The 19,903-nt window shown below is 37.7% G+C and overlaps 2 protein-coding genes across 17 annotated transcripts in view; one reads left to right on the forward strand and one right to left on the reverse strand.

Moving 5' to 3' along the window:
* Positions 1-19,903, reverse strand: part of KIF21A (kinesin family member 21A) — a 155,408-nt gene that overhangs the window by 84,470 nt on the left and 51,035 nt on the right. The window lies entirely within an intron of this gene.
* LOC101034509 (fumarate hydratase, mitochondrial-like) lies at positions 8,904-13,219 on the forward strand. The gene is given in 3 exon segments (XM_039471776.2): positions 8,904-9,051; positions 12,064-12,549; positions 12,552-13,219. Coding segments are annotated over 3 exon segments (1,251 nt in total). The 3' UTR covers positions 13,169-13,219.

Here is a 19,903-nt window from a genome sequence, read left to right on the forward strand (position 1 = left end):
TACTTCATTTATAAAAACATTATCATGGACTCATTGTTGTGGAAGGAATTGGTGAAGATTAGGGGAGATGCTGAGACTAAATTCAGGAAATGTCTTAAAACTGAGCCCTGCTTTCTGTTCTTTGCCTTTGTATAACCAAAACTGGTTTTAGTAATTGAATGTATTTAAATAGGCCAAGAGGACATGTTTTGAGATATCCTAAATAAAACAAAAATTTTAAAATAAAATATTTTGAGGGAAAGGCTTATATTTGCTACCTTTTCAACTAGAGTTTTAGTCATGAAATTTAGCAAAACTGAGTTTATACATTAATTCTGTCACATACTGCTATCAAGAGGCCATTGACCACAACCTTAGAGTTCCTGTACCTTCTTGCTGGGTATGCCAAGAATACAAGACCTTGACTGCTCTTTTCATGAGTCATTTCTCACGGTTGTGTTTGCAAGAAGTAAATAAACTTTAAGGACAAGGTAATGTCTTCATGACAGAGCTGGCTTGTTTCTACTTACTCTAACAGTGGTTAATCCATAAGCTCAATGTTTCTCAATGCCCACCTGCTTGCACAGCACTCATAATCAATCCATTGGTGTATCAGCACTGCCTCCAATGGATTGAGAGGGAATGGAGAACCAGGTCAAACCAACATGAAGCTCATATTGCTGATTGTACCATAAGTAAAAAAAGTCCTTAGTCTATAATAAGGAGTTTTGTATCTTCTGCCACTATTTATGATATAGTAATGGGTTAGCTTGCTACCTTGTAAATAGAGTGAAATCTCACTCCTTTTACAGATCTTAACACATACCAACTGTGACCTTTGGCAAGTCACTCTCTCAGCCTCGATTTCCTTATCCACAAAATATCTATTAAATATTGTAATATTATTGCCATATCTACATGATAGCATCTTGAACAAATGAGATAATATGTGAAAATGATAATATGTAGCTATAAAGTGTTGTTACAACACCACCTGAAAATTCTCCAAGCCAGTTCCATCATGAGGCACCCTAACATCTCAACTTGGGACTTCCAATGTGTTGAAGAATACATGACTTACACTTTGACTCCCCAAACTATTGCTATATTTTTAAGATTACCCTTTGGATACCTTGAGTCCCAAAGAAAATTAAACATAGACCACCTATGTCATGAATAGAAATGTAAGACAACAATGAACATTACTGCATACATGTATGCATATACATACAGATATACATACATATATTGCTATGCAAAGACAATAAATCTGGATATCTTTACACATTCATTCATAAAAAGCTATAATCCTCAAATTAGCCTTTTCATATTAATAAATAATCAAGTCCCAACCATCCCTCTACTTTTTTCAGTATAGGGTACAATAGAAAACAAAATAAGAATTTTTATTCTTTTAACATTATTATCATTTTTTTCTATAGACATATAACCAGTAAGGAAATTTTGTTGAGGAAGGAATAGAACTAAGGTCCTGAGTAACAACTCTGTTTAAAGCAGGGGATTAAATTATTATGGTACAATTTGTCCTTATGCTTAATTAAATTGAATTAAATGCGACTAGAATGTTGACAAATGACTAATCTGATTTGTAGCTACTGAAGGAATGCTGACCAAAGGAAAATAAATAAGTTCATGCTATTAAAATCTTACAACTTCCTATAACATATGTGTGCAGAAACTTATACTTTTTTTTTCAGAATTACAAGTTTAGCACCAACATCATTCATAATGTAAGTCCAAGGATGCAAACAATCGAGCTTAAATTTTTAAATGCATATGGTTTTTGTAGTACTTTTCAGATTCTCTTATACTCCCACCCCTTGTATTCCTCTGTTCCCCATTTTATTAAAAACATCACAAGGGATAAGCCTTTATTTTGCTCATTTATTGGTCAAGTTATTTCTTCCTATAAACAGAAGAGAAATAACATAAAACATGTCTTCCTTTTTGCCACTAGCCATCGCTGATTTGTTGTGCTGTTAGAAAGTACTATTGTCCTTAATCAGTGGTTTCATAGATATGACAAATTTTTCCATTACCTAAATGTCTTTGTAAACTGTCTCTCCTCTTTTGCTTGAGTTATTCTGATCTCATCCCCACAAGATTGTGGTAGTTCTCCAGTTTACTTAATAATCTGACCTGATTCCCACTTTGTGTAGTTCTTTTACTTGCACGTATCTGTAACTAGCCCACTTGGCATGTTGGTAACCTTTGTTCTTCTTACAGAACGCCAATAAATCTACCCTGTGTACAGGTCTTTTGCCTTTCTTTATCTTATTTGTTGGTGTTTTGGATGATCATTATGTTGGATGCTACTTACTGGTGTTCGATTTCATTTCTTGATGTTAATTACATCTTACTAAATTTCTTCCATTTCCCCAAAATTAGGACAGCTATCATTTGTCATCACAACTGAGCCACTGGGGTTTTCTGGTCCCTTTTTTAATCCTCCTCTAGTTCATTCCAGTTAGTAGACACCACATTAAGGAAGCATCTGCCCTACTTTAACTCTCCACCTTCTGTTCTAGAAAAGAGTTTCTGACACACCATAAGAACTTGTTAAACCATTTGTGGACTTGCTGAATTGTTTCCTAAGAGATCAGGCACTGCATTAATAATAAGTAACCTAAGTCCATAAAAAGAAAGTCTTCCCCCTCAAATGGATCTTTAATTACAATGATGCTTGATGCGGAGAAAGGTATTTCTTAAGGCATTCAAGAAAGAAACACACCTCAGTAACTCCATTAAAGAGATTATTAATTCATTGAAAAGCCTAAAGACAATAAAGCACAGTAATGTGTTCCAGAGACTAGGAAGTACACACTTTTACGAATGACAAAGATGAAGAAAAGAACCTGTTTTTAATCCATAAATGATGAACAGCTGTAAAAAGCAATCCGGAAGTCTTATCCTAATCTATATAATTAGCTCTGTATTCTACTGCCTCATCTCTGTGTGGTCCACTGAACTCATAAACTTTATGAAGCTTACTCTTCATAAACAGATATTCATAAACATATGTATTTTCAATTAAAATCCTTAATATACAGTGTATGTAGTTAATGCTTCTGGCTTAAATTCTAGACTACACTACTCAGTCTCTGGTTTACAACACCGCTTGGAAAAATAAAGATTTATTTCCCTCAAGTACAGCTCTGTAGTGGTTAACTAGAAATAGCAGGAAAAATAGGATGATGAGCTATTATGCCATCTTCCTCTGACTTCCACACTAGTGTCTTCTACCTTTTATCCCACGGTTCATCTAAGGACACAGCACACTGATAAAAGCTCTCTCTCAATTGAGGAAACTAGTATCGTTCACAGGGCGGGGGGGTAACATTGTGCCACTCTCCCTGTTGAATAGCAGGTGTTCAAAGAACTACATTGAAATAATGCACATGGGCTGACAAAACAAAGAAGAAAACAACCAAATTCTGGATTTTTATAAAAGTCTAATCCTACGCATCACTGTAATTTATTCTTCTGGAAACTCTGGGGCTTTCTTTAGTCTTTCTCCTGGAAATAGAAAGCCTCTCCTCCCACAAAACTGAGGGAGTGAGGGAAGATAGTACTTTCAATGACAACAGGAACCATCTGTCTATTTTCCAAAGTGCTCATAAAATTTCTGTTGATGCTGGTGGCTGTATGTGGTGGCATATTGATAACCTAAAGCCCACAGGAAACCTACCTTTGGTCAACAGTGTCCTGTGGAGCAGCTACTAAATGTCAAACAGTGTGCAAGACAAAAAACGTTTTAAATAAAAAAAAAAAATTGAGGAGTGTAATCATGGTTGCTGGTAGGGAAGCTACAAGAAAGTTAAATATATGGTCAATAGAATATTGTACACAAAGGAGAAATGGCATTAAAGATTCGTCAGAGGATAATGGGGGAGGAACAGGAAAAGCTGCATACAGGAATTATATTTTGGGGTTTAGGAGGGTGATTAAAATTTTCAAGACTGAGAAGGGAGAAAAAGTCAGTTTGGGAAAAATAAAGACAAAACTTCTTGACGTGCATTTGTTCCCTAGTTACGACACAGTCCTTAGGGGCAGAAGCACCAGCATAAAAGCTATTAGAATTTAGAGAAGTTTTGTGACTATTAAGACACCACCTAATTAGGCATACCAGTTAACACATTATCCTCTAAAATGGACACACTCTGGTCTCTGCATGATGAAAGATACTACCAAAAGGCTCCCAAAAGACATACTAGAGAGCTCTACCAAATATTTCTTAGTTCCTCCAGATTGATCCTTCACCCGTCTTTCAACTTATCCTGTACCCTGGGAGACTGACATTCATGGGCAGCAACAATGGGCTCCCTTACCCTCAGGCTTCCAATGAAGTTCAGCAATGGGAGGTATCAGTAGGACATTGAAGGGGTGGAGAGAAATAAGGTCAGGATATTTATTGTCCTGATTCCTTCCCTGCCAGGTTCCATTGGTGAGCCCTATCACTCTCCCAAAGGCCACACCTCCTATTAGGCAGCCACTTCTTATACCATAGCTAGTGGTGTAGTCATCCACCTTCAGTCACTAACATGAGTGCACTGTCTCATCTCTTGTTGCCTCCCTTGAGGCTGCCTGTTCTCCCCCATACTCTCGTAAATTATCTTGTTTCAATATATCATCTGTTTCCTGTCGAGACTTTGACCAAATCAGATTAGTCTCAGGAAGTGGTAACAATGCTTTTTTTTTTTTTTTTTTAAGAGACAGAGTCTCATTCTTGCCCAGGCTGGAGCGAAGTGGCATGATCTCAGCTCACTGCAGCCTCCGCTTCCCGGTTCAAGTGATTCTCCTGCCTCAGCCTCCCAAGTAACTGGGACTACAGGCACACACTGCCACATCAGGCTAATTTTTTGTATTTTAGTAGCTATGAGAGTTTCACTGTGTTGCCCAGGCTGGTCTCAAACTCCTGAGCTCAGGCAATCTCCTCGGCCTCCCAAAGTGCTCAGATTACAGGTGTGAGCCATGGGGCCTGGCCTAACAACGCTTTTTTAAAGCACTACCACTGACGGTGTCATCGTTTTTTTCACTGCCATTCATGAAGTCAATTTTGACTTAGAATATAGGTCCTTCCAATTCTCCAGCATTTCATAAACAAGTAATTGACCTAGTCTCTTTCCTGGATACAGCTAAGTTTTCAATAGATTTTCTTGTTAAATATATAATAAATGACAAAGCAAAGTTTATAACGTATCATCTTTATTGATCAAATTACTTTTATAAATTCTCATAATAAAAAAGATTTATTTAACACTTTACTTTTATTGTTAAAACTTAAAGGAAACTGAGTGTGGTAGCTTGAGCCTATAGTCCTAGCTGCTCAGGAGGCTGAGAGGAGAGGACCACTTGAGCCCAGAAATTTGAAGCTTGCTTGAGCAACATATTGAGATTCCATCTTTTATTTTAAAAAGAAACTTGAAAGAAGGGCAGGAGAAAATTCAAGAGAGGAGGAGTAAAAGGGAAAAGTAATCTCAGAATAAAAGTATTAACTCTATATAATTTCAACTCTCATTCTCAGGTCAATAAGTTTGCAGTACTTTCTATTTTTTTAATTATACTCCTATACCAATTATATACAGAATTTTCAAAACTCTCCTGTAAAGCTCTTTCTAAATGAAACCACATATGTTCTTTGGGGAAAGGGAAGGGTCTCATTCTACTCTTCATAATAGTATATGTTTTATTAAACTATTTCATTATGGAGAAAGCTAGCATTAGGACTCTATAATGATAGCAATACATCCTTGATCCCAGATGCATATTATTTGTGTTTATAATCATTCTGGGAAGGAAAAAAAGACTTGCCATTTCATCTTGCTGCCTAGCAACGAAAATAACATTTGAAAAGTATGGATTATATTGTGCAGGTTAAGAATTCTGGTCCTAGGTAACAAACATAAGTTATTGATACCAATTTTTACCATCAAGGAAAAAAACTCCTACCACAAACACTAAAATAAGCCAAAATTCTGTCATCTCCCAAAAACCACAGGTAACACTTGTCTAAAAGCCAAGACATTATACTACAAGAAACACTTTATTTTTTAAGGAAAACGTGGTAGGTAGAATATTAGAATTATTCCCAGTGATCCACACCCACATATGATTCCTGCCCCAGTGGTGGTAGAACCTTTAATTATGAGGAGATACTACTTCCAATTTAGTCACTAACCAGTTGGAGTTAATCAAAGGGAGAGCATCGTGGGTGAGCCTAATCTAATTAGGCAAGTGAGTCTTTTAAAGGTGAAGCATTAGACACATTTCTGCTGGATTGCAAGAAGAAAGCAAATCATTATGTTGTGTTGTGAACTACCGAGGACTATATTTAAGAACTGAGAACAATCCCCCAGACAAAAGCAAGCAAGAAAATGGGGGCCTCCATTATAAAAGCACAAGAAACTGAATTCCACCCAGAGCAGTTTAAAATTACGTATTTGGAGACTGTCTCAGTTAATAGAAGTCTGGCCTTGTCAATCAACTTTGTAAAAAATTACCTTTCTTTGATTTTCAGCTTCTCTGCCAAAAATTACCTCAAGTTGTGGGGTCAGGAGGTAGAAGGTAGAGAATCATTCTGTCTTTCATCATTCTCTTAAAGCACAGAGGATTCAGCTCTTACATATTTGTAAAATTTTATTTTAAGAAAAGATAATCTGGTGTTCCAAAAAGATGCCTAAAAACCATTGCCGTAAAGAAAATTCCTGCATACAGTGAGATGCAATAAGATGATTCTAAGGTTTTCTTAAGCATCACCTCTAAAATTCTGAAAATTTTATATTGTGATGATTATAAGAACAATTACAGGTAATCTTATTCCCAACAAAATAAAAACATGAGTCATGTTTGAAAGGGCAATGTTGTATATGTGTCTTAATTTCTCAGGTCATTTAATTTAGAAAAAAATACACTACTCTGATGGGGCATTGTCAGTAGATCTAGCAGACTTAGATTTTTTAAATTATTTTACAGTGTATTTCAATTTGCTATATAAAATAACTCTGATATCTTATACTGTCATGCTTGCTAAGGCAAACTAAAGAGTCTCCACAAGACTCAGGATACAAACAGCCTTTTTTTGTATGTAAAATCCAAATGAACAATTAACAAGCCCTCCCCCCACCAAATAAACAATTAACAGGCCATACTTTCCTAAATGCATACACATACACACACACACACACACACACACACACATACACACACACACACACACACTCATACAACAGCACGTGGAATGAACTTACCTGTCAATGAAATTGACACTTAAAAAATTAAGCAAATGCATGGAAGTTTAACCATTAGAAAGGTTAACCATTAGAAAGGTTAAACTTCCATGCATTTGTTTCATTTTTTACAGAATGTTTGCCTTTTGGAAAGCTAGCTGAATGTCATCCATGGAACTTTACATTACTGCATGAAGTATGATCAACGGAGAATGCAAACAGTATTTGTCATACAATTCGGACCAGTTTAATTCAGTCTATTACTATTAGAATGAAATCAGAGGAAAACGAAAACATCCTTAGGAAGTGGGCAAAAGCAGGTATCTAGGAAAGCTGGCATTCTTTCCTAGACATTTTGATACATCCATGTAATAGAGAAAACTTAGAGGACAAAGTGTCTTTGACAAATGTGCAAAATGCACTTAATCCTCTTCTTGAATTGAAGGTCAAGGAAAATAGATAAATGTGATCCATTAGCATGAATACTAATAGAGTTAGGAACTACATTTGTAGATTCTGAGAGAACAATTTGAGTATTAGGAATTGAATAAAAATGTCATTAGAGATTTCTGAACCATAATGAGTTGTCTAATTCACTAGCTTCCTCCTTCCAGCAAAGGCCTAATGTCTTTAAGTAGATTATAAAGGTTCCTGCTATGTCAACAAAATGATGTCCTAAATGACAGATATTTGAGACTAACTATAAAAATTGTTTCCAGAAAATAGGAAGAAATCCTCCTAGAGTCTATTCAGTTTAATAAATAATTTATCGTGCCCCTATACATAAGATAACCATGCTAGTCACTGCAGGAGAAATAAGGAATCAACCTTAAGCTCCTGAAAACTGGAAATTTATAATCTAATAATAAAAAAATGAAGCAAATACAAAAATAACTGTATGAGTCAGGCATGGTGGACCACAGCTATAGTCCCAGCCACTGGGGAGGCTGAAGTGAGAGGATCACTTGAGCTCAGTAGTTCAAGGCCACAGTGAGCTAGAATGCTGCCACTGCACTCCAGCCTGGGTGACAGAATTAGAGGTCTCAAAAAATAATAAATAAGTAAATAGCTGCAATTTAAAATGTATACTATTAAAACACCATAAAGAGGCTTAGAGCAGCACTTTTCAAACTTTAATATATACATGAATTACTGTAAATCATTTATAAAAACATAGATTTTGATATTAAAGGTCTGAGTGATCTAGGAGCTGAGATTCTGCATTTCTAATAAATTTCAGGTGATGATGCTGACGCTGAATTCTGAGTTTCAAAGCATTAAGGTAAAACAGACTGAAGGCATCAGCCCAAGTAAGTAGAGGGAACAAAAGTATAGTCATGACAAGGGATAACACGGCATTTCAGAGGACTCTTGAATAGATGTGATTTTGAGGAAAAGGAAACCAAATGTAAAATGAATCAAGCAAAGAAACGTGCTTTGTTTTTTTTGTTTGTTTGTTTTTGTTTTTGTTTTTGTTTAAACTCATGGAGTTTCTTCACTTAAGGTAAATCCTAATAATGATCACATCTATTGTTTTAAAAGAGCTATCTTATATTATCTGTACAGATACAGAAAAATTTTATTAACATGCCATTCCCAGTAACTTAAGTGGTTTCTAGACTTTGCAAAGTCATACACCTTGACACAACTACAATTTTTACATTAGTGGTTCACACCATGAGCTCAGACAGGAAAGCTCAACAGAAGCTGAAACTTGTAGACCTGGTTCTGGATTATATCCCTGATTCTGGGTCATGTCTCCCACTCTCCCATCCCTGGACAAAGCTGTTCCAAATGTTGGCAGCCACATCCACGAAGAAAGGAAGTAGGATGAAGAATATAGGAATACAGGGTTCTCCCCCTTGTTAAGCAGCAAATAACTCTTAATCTCTATATTTTTTCTATTGCTATGAAACAGCTTACTATAAACTTGGAACCTAAGATAATACATATTTTACTATCTCACAATGTCTGTAAGTCAGAAGTCCAGGCATGGCACAGCTAGAGCGCAACATCTTACCAGGCTGAAATCAATGCAACAGCTGGCTGGCATTCAACTGGAGTTCAGGGTTTTCACCCAAGCTCATTCAAGTTGCTGGAAGAATACAGTTCCTTGCAGTTCTGGACTGAGGCCCTTTTTTCTTCCTGCAAAGGGCTAACTCTCAGCTCCTAAATGCCAGTCTCGGCCTAGCCTTGTGACACTCTCACAGTGTGTCAGCTTACTACTTGAAAACTACCAAGAAAATCTCTTGCTACAGTCTGGTAAAATCTGGTCTCATATAATGTAATCATAGGAGAGATAATCCATCACCTTTGCCATTTTCTATGAATTAGAAGCAAGTTACAGGTACTATTCAACTCAAGCAAAGTAAGTAACCAGGAGGCAGGGATCACTGGGTGTCACCTTGGGGTCTGTCTGCCATAGTCAAGAAAGTTGTTTCTCAGAAACTGTGACATTTAATTGGAAACTAGAAGAATGAACAATCAGTTATGTAAAGGCAGTGCACTGAAGAAGCAACCACTGAGAACAGAAGGAAGGGCAGAGAAACAGAAAAACAGGTAGCCCTCAAAATGTCTACCACCAGCACCCATATCAGATATCTTTTCATTCATCACTAGATGCTAATAAATATGAAGAAAATACATCACGTGAATTTTATAAACCCAGCTACTCAACCATTTCATCCATACCTAAAGAGGTATGCATCAGTGTGAAAGACAGACACAGAAAAAAATACTGTTTCTCTTCCTGGAGTGTCAAGTTCGTATCTGGCAAAATGAATAAGTAATTTAAATATCCTTATTTTAAAAACAAATATATTTATAAAATGTGTCTATAAATGAAGAATACAACAGTTATACTAACTTTTTAGATAAGACCTGAAGACTCAAAGAAATTTCCAGTTTGAGAGTACATTACACATTTTCTCTAGGACTTGAGATTGTGCTATTTTGAGTCTACTCTGTACTTTATATCTCATTAAGTATTAATGAGGGAAGAAAACTCACAGGTGAAGACATAAATGTTTAAACACATGGTTTCAAATGTAATGCACATTAGCATGTTCACTGTAGTCTCTGAAGGCAAATTGCAGACTAAACTATCATAAAGACAGTTTAAATATATATATAATGTACACATATATGTGCAGTCAGGTATTAATGCCTAGGCTACTGTACTTTACAATTATCCTATCCAATAATTAATTTTCAGGGTGGTGATAAAGGCTTTCTATTTATCTGTTCTGAGTTTAGTTTTTGTTATTTTTCTTTGCGCTCCTGTCCTATGTTTTGTGGCATTAATTGCTAATAGTACTCCAAAATCCATTTTCTCTTTTTTCCTTATTAACAAAATCTTTGCCTGGACACCCTGCACATTCTAAGCTTCCTTGCAGCTAGATGTGGTCATGTGGTCAACTTCTGGTCAATGTCAGCAATGGAGTCCTTAAATGGAAGGGTTGGGCCTCCTCTTTTTTTCTTTTCTGACTGGCTAGAATTCAGAGCAGTTGGGGTGTACCATTTTGGATCATGCGAATGAGGGTAATACCTGAAGGATGGTGAATCAATACAATAGAAAAATCCCAGTACCCCAGCACAATGGTACTTATTAGTTCTGGGCTGCTTATAGTCTGGTTATAAAGAAATGTAAAATTTTTTTCTATTAAACCCTTGTAAAGTTGGGTCTTTGTTACAGTAGATCAACCCATGTCCTAACAGAATTTGACAGCCAGAAGTGGTTGCCACCCTAACAGAACCTGTAATATGTGGCATTGACTTGGAGGTTGAACAGCAGATGCTGACATAACAGACAGTAAGATGAAAAGCTACTGACTCTTTCTAAGCCACAGCAAAACATTTAGTACGCATCGGCTACTTCTTGCTGCTCTCAACAAAGCCCTTCAAGAGAAATAAACTCAGCCTAAATAAAGCAGTCTCATGTAGATGCAGAAGGGAATTCAGCTCTACTGAGGAAAGTCCATACCACATACAGCCTGAAATCTAAGTTGACTTTACAGTGGGGCTTTATAGGATTTAAAAGCCAGGTTCTTCTACATTCCTAACACAGTTAAAATAGGGGGTTCAGAAGACACAGCCTAAACTGATATAAACTTGGGACCCCAACAGTTTCCAGCCAGACAATGGGAACCTACCCAGAAATCAAAATGGTAAAGGTATTACCTTCTCACCTAAGCATCAAAGATTAAGAAACTGGAGAATTTGCAGAACACAAAGTCCAACAATTTAAACCCAGAATTTTTAGCTGAGGAAAAAAAAAACCTATCTTTGGCTGCGGTTACTTGCATTTGGAGTTAATCTGCACAAATAGGCAGCAAACTCTGAGTTTTTGAAAGGATGTAGTAGTTATACACACACACACACACACATGCACACACACACACACCAGCTCGGACTGTAAAAGCCTACAATTGTTCAACTCAAAGACAACCTCTCAGGCTCCCTTACATGTACCAGCAGGAAGTCAGCTTTGAAAGCTATCCAAACCCAAAAGAACAGTACACTTTCCAATGCCCACTTTAAATGTGGCCATAGAGAACAACAGACAATAAAGAACCTCCCAAAGGACATAACCAGAACCATGGAGAACAAGTGATTTTTCTCCTCCCCACGGACAGTGGGGCAAGCTTGCCCAGGATACTAACAAAGACCTTTTTCTACTGCAAGATAAAAATAATGATTTCCACATACAGGATTTGACAGTTGCTAAGAACAAGTTAACTGCTAGGCTTCCTATCTTCCCCTTTTCCAAATGGAGTGTCTTATCCTGCTTCTCCTCTACTGCTATCTTTTGGATGTTACCCCACCCCTACTTTTACAGTGGATACAGGAACTCAGACAAATATGAATGTAAATGAAGTCATTAGCAACAGAGCAATTGAAATGTTAGGAGGTGAACATGGCAGCAAGAAACCTGTGCATCCCAATAATCATGTTAATAAAAGCCAGAGCTCAAATGATACTTTTCCCACAGCAATGCACATTGCTGCTGCAATAGAAGTTCATGAAGTACTGTTACCAGGACTACAGAAGCTGCACGATGCTCTTGAGGCCAAATCCAAAGAGTTTGTGCAGATCATCAAAACTGGACGCATTCATACTCAGGATGCTGTTCCACTTACTCTTGGGCAGGAATTTAGTGGTTATGTTCAACAAGTGAAATATGCAATGTCAAGAATAAAAACTGCCATGCCAAGAATCTATGAGCTCGCAGCTGGAGGCACTGCTGTTGGTACAGGTTTAAATACCAGAATTGGCTTTGCAGAAAAGGTTGCCGCAAAAGTGGCTGCACTTACAGGCTTGCCTTTTTCACTGCTGCAAATAAATTTGAAGCTCTGGCTGCTCATGACGCTCTGGTTGAGCTCAGTGGAGCCACAAACACTACTGCCTGCAGTCTGATGAAGATAGCAAATGATATTCGTTTTCTGGGTTCTGGTCCTCGGTCAGGTCTGGGAGAACTAATCTTGCCTGAAAATGAACCAGGAAGCAGCATCATGCCAGGCAAGGTGAACCCTACTCAGTGTGAAGCAATGACCATGGTTGCAGCCCAAGTCATGGGGAATCACGTTGCTGTAACCGTTGGAGGCAGCAATGGACATTTTGAGTTGAATGTTTTCAAGCCAATGATGATTAAAAATGTGTTACAATCAGCCAGGCTGCTAGGGGGTGCTTCAGTTTCCTTTACAGAAAACTGTGTGGTAGGAATCCAGGCCAATACAGAAAGGATCAACAAGCTGATGAATGAGTCTCTAATGTTGGTGACAGCTCTCAATCCTCACATAGGGTATGACAAGGCAGCAAAGATTGCTAAGACAGCACACAAAAATGGATCCACCTTAAAGGAAACTGCTATTGAACTTGGCTATCTCACAGTAGAGCAGTTTGATGAATGGGTAAAACCTAAGGACATGCTGGGTCCAAAGTGATTTAAATAAATTTATAATGAAAATAAACATGCATAAAATTTTAAAAAACAGACTCGTATTTCTTAAAACTGGGTAAGTTTGAAAGGAAACTGCTGTTTAACTTAACTATCTCTAGCAGAGCAGTTTGATCAGTGTGTAAAACCCTAGGATGTGCTAGGTCCAAGGTGAATTAAAAAGTGTAAAATAAAGGGCCGGGCGCGGTGGCTCAAGCCTGTAATCCCAGCACTTTGGGAGGCCGAGGCGGGTGGATCACGAGGTCGAGAGATCGAGACCATGCTGGTCAACATGGTGAAACCCCGTCTCTACTAAAAATACAAAAAACTAGCTGGGCGTGGTGGCGTGTGCCTGTAATCCCAGCTACTCAGGAGGCTGAGGCAGGAGAATTGCCTGAACCCAGGAGGTGGAGGTTGCGGTGAGCCGAGATGGCGCCATTGCACTCCATCCTGGGTAATGAGAGCGAAACTCTGTCTCAAAAAATAAAAAATAAAAATAAAAAAAAGTGTAAAATAAATTACATTTATAAAATAAAAAAGACAACAGACTTAAAAAAAAATCATATATCGGATCCATATGTGGGGCATTAGTAGATGGCAGACAAATTAGATTTCAGATTGGATGTTCCAACCATTAGAATTCACATCAGGATTTAGAGAGAGAACCGACTTTCCATCTCCCAAGTACAGTAAATTATGAGATGGATGAAACTTGGTGAGGGAGTCAAGATGCTCCATGGATGGAAAAGAGAGTGTACATGGCAGTAACTGCTAGATGTCTCCCCAAATACATGTTCTTTTTCCTCCATAGTAATAGGAGTCTTAGGTAGGTATATGATCCCCTTCATCTCCTAACCTCCTTTGCTATAGGTGGTAACATGTGTGACATGACTGAGTTCTGACTAAAAGGCTATAAGAAGAAAAGTGATGTGTCAGTTCTTCCAGGTCAGTTCTCAGAATTTGTATGTTTGTCCCTCACAAACTCTGGTTGAAATTTGATCCCCAGTATTGGAAGTAAGGCTTAATAGGCAGTGTTTCAGTCATGGAGGTGAATCCCTCATAAATAGATTAATACCCTCCATGGCAGGGATGGGAGGCAGTGCGAGTTCTCTATTAGTTACTGTAAGAGCTAATTGTTAAAAAGAGCCTGGCACCTCCTCCCTTTTTGCTTCTTCTCTCACCATGTAATCTCTGCACAACGCTGCTCCCCTTCTCCTTTCATCATAAGTGGAAGCCGTCTGAAGCCCGTACCAGAAGCAAATGCTGGTGCCATGCTTCTCGTATAGCATGCAGAACCATGACCAAATAAATCTCTTTTCTTCATACATTACTCAGCTTCAGGTATTTCTTTATAGCAACAGAAATGGACTAAGACATTCTCCCTGTTCCTCTTCCTGCTAGGCTGTAAACATGGTAGTTTCCATCCATACACATTATATCAACATCCTAGGCACAGCAAAGCCACAAGACAGAAGGAGGCTTAGTCCCCAACACTGCAGATTCCTTACTAGCCCTAGGCCAGAATAACAATTTCTATCTTATTTACACATCTGTTGTTTCCAACCTCAGAGCAGCTAAGCCTATATTCTAACTTACAAATTCTTATAAAACTATGATAAGAAATTTGTTAATTTGTTGCAAAGATATATATGTAAAATGGCTTTAAAACCCTATTTCAACTAAACTTCTCATTAATTTAGATTGTGACTCACTATGCAAAATCTATGTTTTGTAAAACCATTTACTACCAGATACAGTGCTAAATTACCACTTACTTTAAAAAATAGGAAAACTCTAAACATACTGAAACCTCACTGAAATGAAATGCACTCTATAAAGAAATTTGTAAACACAGATAAAAAAAGCCTTGAATTTAAAACCTGGGAATTGTTTAAGCAATGTTAATGTAGCACTTCTTAATGTGTAAATTTTTTATTAGTACATATGCATTTTAGAGTTTGTTAGAACTGAGACTTTTCATCAGTTAATTTTTCACTAGTTTAAAAAACCCTTTAAATTTAAATACCTGTCACAGCCTAAGAACAAAGAAAAATAATTAATAAAAGACTGTTGTACATGTCATTAATGTTTCACAGCTCACATATGCTTTTTATGTATCTCTAATATACAAAAATTTGCTTTGTCCATGTAACAGTTAGAAATCAATAAAGGGAACTATGGAATCATCCATAACACAAATTTGTTCAAAGGAGCAACATGTAGTATAACTTAATAAATAATATGCCCCATGGTGAGCTTGCTAGATGCCCTAATTGGCAATTAAAATATAGGCTCCCATGCCTCTGTTTTCACTGGATTCTGCTTGCCACTGCCACCAGTTCATAATACCCCAAAACCAAATCACATTTGTGAGCAATTTAAACCATAAAAGGACTTTGGAAGGTAAGACACATTAATCAGATATCTTTTCCATTAAGCTCCAAGGCATGCCAAGATTTTTGGACCAACTGAGAGAATGTCCACCTTCTTTCAGGAGCAGTACAGTGTATCCCTATCCGTTACTCTTTTGGAGTGCAGGGCATTTTTTTTTCTGAGGTATATATTGTTATGAAGATGGATATCTTTTAAAAATTTAATTTGCAGTAGTTTCACTAATTTAATTCATGTTCCATTAATGACTACATATTCTGAAGATTTTTATGTGATTTTCTACATTTCTACCCTACAGACTATCCCTCTGCCCTAGACCTGCCAGGATGTCAAGCAATTTGGGAAGATCTTAACATCTTCCTCTTCTCCCCTATACTACCCCACACTATACAGCTTCCCTTCATTCTGTACATTTGTCTGTCTCCCACACACACTTTTAACAAAACTTTGTTTCAGAGGATAGTATTTGCATCTCTGATTCATCTTTGTATCTCTTCTCCCATACACCTAACCTCCTATATCTAGCACTATGCTTTCCAGTAAATCCTTTACAAAGTATGGTTACTCAGATCATTACCATTACATTTTCATAGAAGTGAATGATTTAAATAAGAATTTTTAATGGAAGGAGAAAATTCTGGTTTAAAAAGACAACAGCATTCAATTTATGCTAATAAGAAAGGAGTGAATTGTTCAAGTTTATGTGGAAAAGTAGAGACAAATGGGACTACTGGATATTAGATTTTGTTTCCTTGAAGGTAGTCTTTATTCAGGACACTAAAGTTTATTCAAAAATTTTAAAAAAAAAAGTTAAAAAAATGAAAACCTAGGCTCTAAACCTTGCTCTACCACAACACTGTGGAATAAATGTCATTTGTTATACTAAATTATATTTAAAAGAGTATCAATAAGATTATATATAAAGTCCTACATATACTGTAATGTATAACCTACAAAAAAAATTTTTTTCTTTTTTTTTTTGAGACGGAGTTTCACTCTTGTTACCCAGGCTGGAGTGCAATGGCGTGATCTCGGCTCACTGCAACCTCCGCCTCCTGGGTTCAAGCAATTCTCCTGCCTCAGCCTCCTGAGTAGCTGGGATTACAGGCACACGCCACAATGCCCAGCTAATTTTTTGTATTTTTAGTAGAGATGGGGTTTCACCATGTTGACCAGGATGGTCTCGATCTCTTGACCTCGTGATCCACCCGCCTCGGCTTCCCAAAGTACTGGGATTACAGGCTTGAGCCACCACGCCCGGCCCAAAAGATATTCAATAAAAACTACTTGACTGATTGCTTTAAAGAAGGAAAAAATGTATATATTTGTTAGGATTGAAAGAGATTAATAGCATTATTGGGGAAAAAAAAAAACACCAATATATATCATTCAATAAGTGCCTACTACATATGCCAGTCATTTCACATGCATTTTTTTATTCTATACAAGAATCCTAAGAAGAAGGTATTAATTTTACAAGTTTACATGTGACAAAAGTAAAACATTGACAATTAAGTGCTAGAGAGAGCCAGAATTCAAGCCAATGCATATCTTACTCCAAAACCTGTGAGTATTCTCTAGGTCACACTTCCTGCCTAGCCACAGCCCTCACAATAGTGGTAATAGTATGATTATTATACTCGAGTAATTATGATTAAAATCATTGAGTATAATTATTATACTGAAGTAAGGATAGAAAGAGCCATAGCTAGAGTCTCAATATAACACATGGTGATCCCATCACTGAAACACAGCATAAATACGGAAGGACAAGTATCCTCTGCAAATCTATTTGGTTCCTGGGCTTAGACAGAGTTTCAATAACAAGCTCTAATAGCAAGAAATTCCGAATCTATTCGGTTCTTAAGTTTTAGGTAGCAAATAGGAAGTCTGGATACTGAAGGATTCAATTTAAAAAAAATCACTTCCTAAGTTCACATAGCTAGAGTTCAGTTGACAAGAGGTACTACCTGAATGAGTTTTATAGTGTGTTTCCTACGCATTCGGCACTAAATTTGGTGGTGTATACAGAGGAGTTTTAAAACATTTGGTTCACAGCTGGGCGTGGTGGCTCATGTCTGTAATCTCAGCGCTTTGGGAGGCCAAAATGAAAGAATCGCTTCAGCCCAGGAGTTCAAGACCAACCTGAGCAACACAGGGAAACCCCTATCTCAAATATAAAAAATAAATAAATAAAGTAATTTTGGTTCCAAAGAGTTACAATCTACCTGGAGAAACAAGTTTATCACACGTCTACGTGTATGAAAACACACATATTAAATCTATAATAGTGTATGAAGCAAAAGCTAAATCAAATGCTACAAGTTGTAATTTTTTAAAAGAAGAGATTGATAAATGGGAAATAATCACAAAAGCACAAATCAGGGGATAAGACACAGTAAATGCAGAAGGAAAAATCAGCAGGACCTGGGGATTAAAAAAGGATATTTCCAGCAGAGAGGGAGCATCATCGGTTAGAGCTCATTAATAGAGCTTAGGAAAAGCGCTGCCTGGCTTTTCATGAAAGAGTGACAAGAAGAGTGTGACATGAAGAATGAAAGAGTGACAAGAAGATTGTGACATAAATATATGTCTGACTCTTCACACTGCCTACAGCCACAGCATGCGTCAACCATCATTCTCCCAACCCCTGTCTGTATAACTATAAGCCAGTCCTCTCAGGCTGCAGTGATGTGTGTGGTGCTTTTTGCTGCACCTAAGGAAGATTACTCTGTTTGCTCAGCATTTCCTTGAAGGAGCTTTCACAAAAACATTTTTATTTATAACCCAGTGGTCACTCTTCTGTTTATCTGTGGCAAACCCAGCTCTTGCACACCTTTTGTCAACCGCTTACGTTTCCCAGAAAGTGAAATAAATGGCAGTTAAATAAATGTAAAGGCCAAAGTGAAGTGCCTGCAAGTTAGAAAAGCTTCTTTAGCTCAAGACAAGGAGGTAGCTGGTGCTCTGTTGGCTGGTAGTATTTGTAGCCCTGTGTACTCATATGTTCAAGGGATGAGAGAATTCAGCATCATGTGTTACATTGGCTGTCACTGGTGAGACAATAAACTAAAATTCAGATTGTGGGAAAATAAATACTATAAAGGAGCCATACCAGATAGTTACGTAAAACAAGGATCAACATTTTAAAAGAAAATGTTTCTGAAATAAATAGCATTCTAAGGAAACTGCTGTGTAAGGAACCCAGTTTTTGATCTTCTACAAATCCTTCAGCCCCACCTGCATCACCTCGTAATGTTGTCAGCTGTCTCAGCCTTGCCTGGAGGGAGGGTCGAGTTCCTGGCACTGCACAAGAGCCAAAGCAGTTTGGCACCAGACCTGGTCTGACTAGACTCACAATAGCCCTTGCACTTCCCACCATTTCTATACATAAATGAAGGGCCATTCCATGGGGTTGCAGGATCTGGCTTCCCAATAGCTTCTGGAAGGACTGAGTAGCAGAACCCAGCAGGGCAGGAAGCAAATGCTAACCAATGGAAGGCAAGAAATAGGAAGAAGACACAAATAAATTATGCCCTTTTCCTCCCTCCAATGGACTATTCCCAAATGAATGTTTCCATATAGGTTACCCAGAGACACCTCTGGAAAATCAGCAGGTCCTGGTGACTTGGCTGTGTTCACAACTCCATTACGTGTCACTTTGTATTTGCCATTCCGTCTTCTCTGCCTTGTTTCTTTTTTTTTTTTTTTGAGACGGAGTTTCGCTCTTGTTACCCAGGCTGGAGTGCAATGGCGCGATCTCGGCTCACCGCAACCTCCACCTCCTGGGTTCAAGCAATTCTCCTGCCTCAGCCTCCTGAGTAGCTGGGATTACAGGCACATGCCACCATGCCCAGCTAATTTTTGTATTTTTAGCAGAGATGGGGTTTCACCATGTTGACCAGGATGGTCTCAATCTCTTGACCTTGTGATCCACCCACCACGGCCTCCCAAAGTGCTGGGATTATAAGCATGAGCCACTGCTCCCATCCTGCCTTGCTTCATTTTTTTCCTCACTTCTGCTATACTGTTATTCTCCACCTTGGTAGAGCATAAGCTTCTAGGAGCTGTTGTCTAGGAAAATCAGTCTAAGATAGGCAGTATTAAATTAACTGAAGCAATTTTTTAATGCTTTCTTAAAAGTATTAAGAGAAAAAGAATAAATTTTTTAACTATTTCTGTGCTTGCAGTGGAGTGAAGAGAAAGGGAACTAATACAGGTTGGACATGTACCATGGGCCTGGCACTGAGGGTAATAACATTACATGAAATAACATCAAAATCACGATTGGGTTTTCATGTAGTTTCATGTAATGTCATTTAACCCTCATAATAAACCATCTAATTTTATTGAT

The sequence above is a fragment of the Saimiri boliviensis genome, chromosome 7 (assembly GCF_048565385.1).
Source record: "Saimiri boliviensis isolate mSaiBol1 chromosome 7, mSaiBol1.pri, whole genome shotgun sequence".
In the NCBI taxonomy this organism is placed as follows: Eukaryota; Metazoa; Chordata; class Mammalia; order Primates; family Cebidae; genus Saimiri; species Saimiri boliviensis.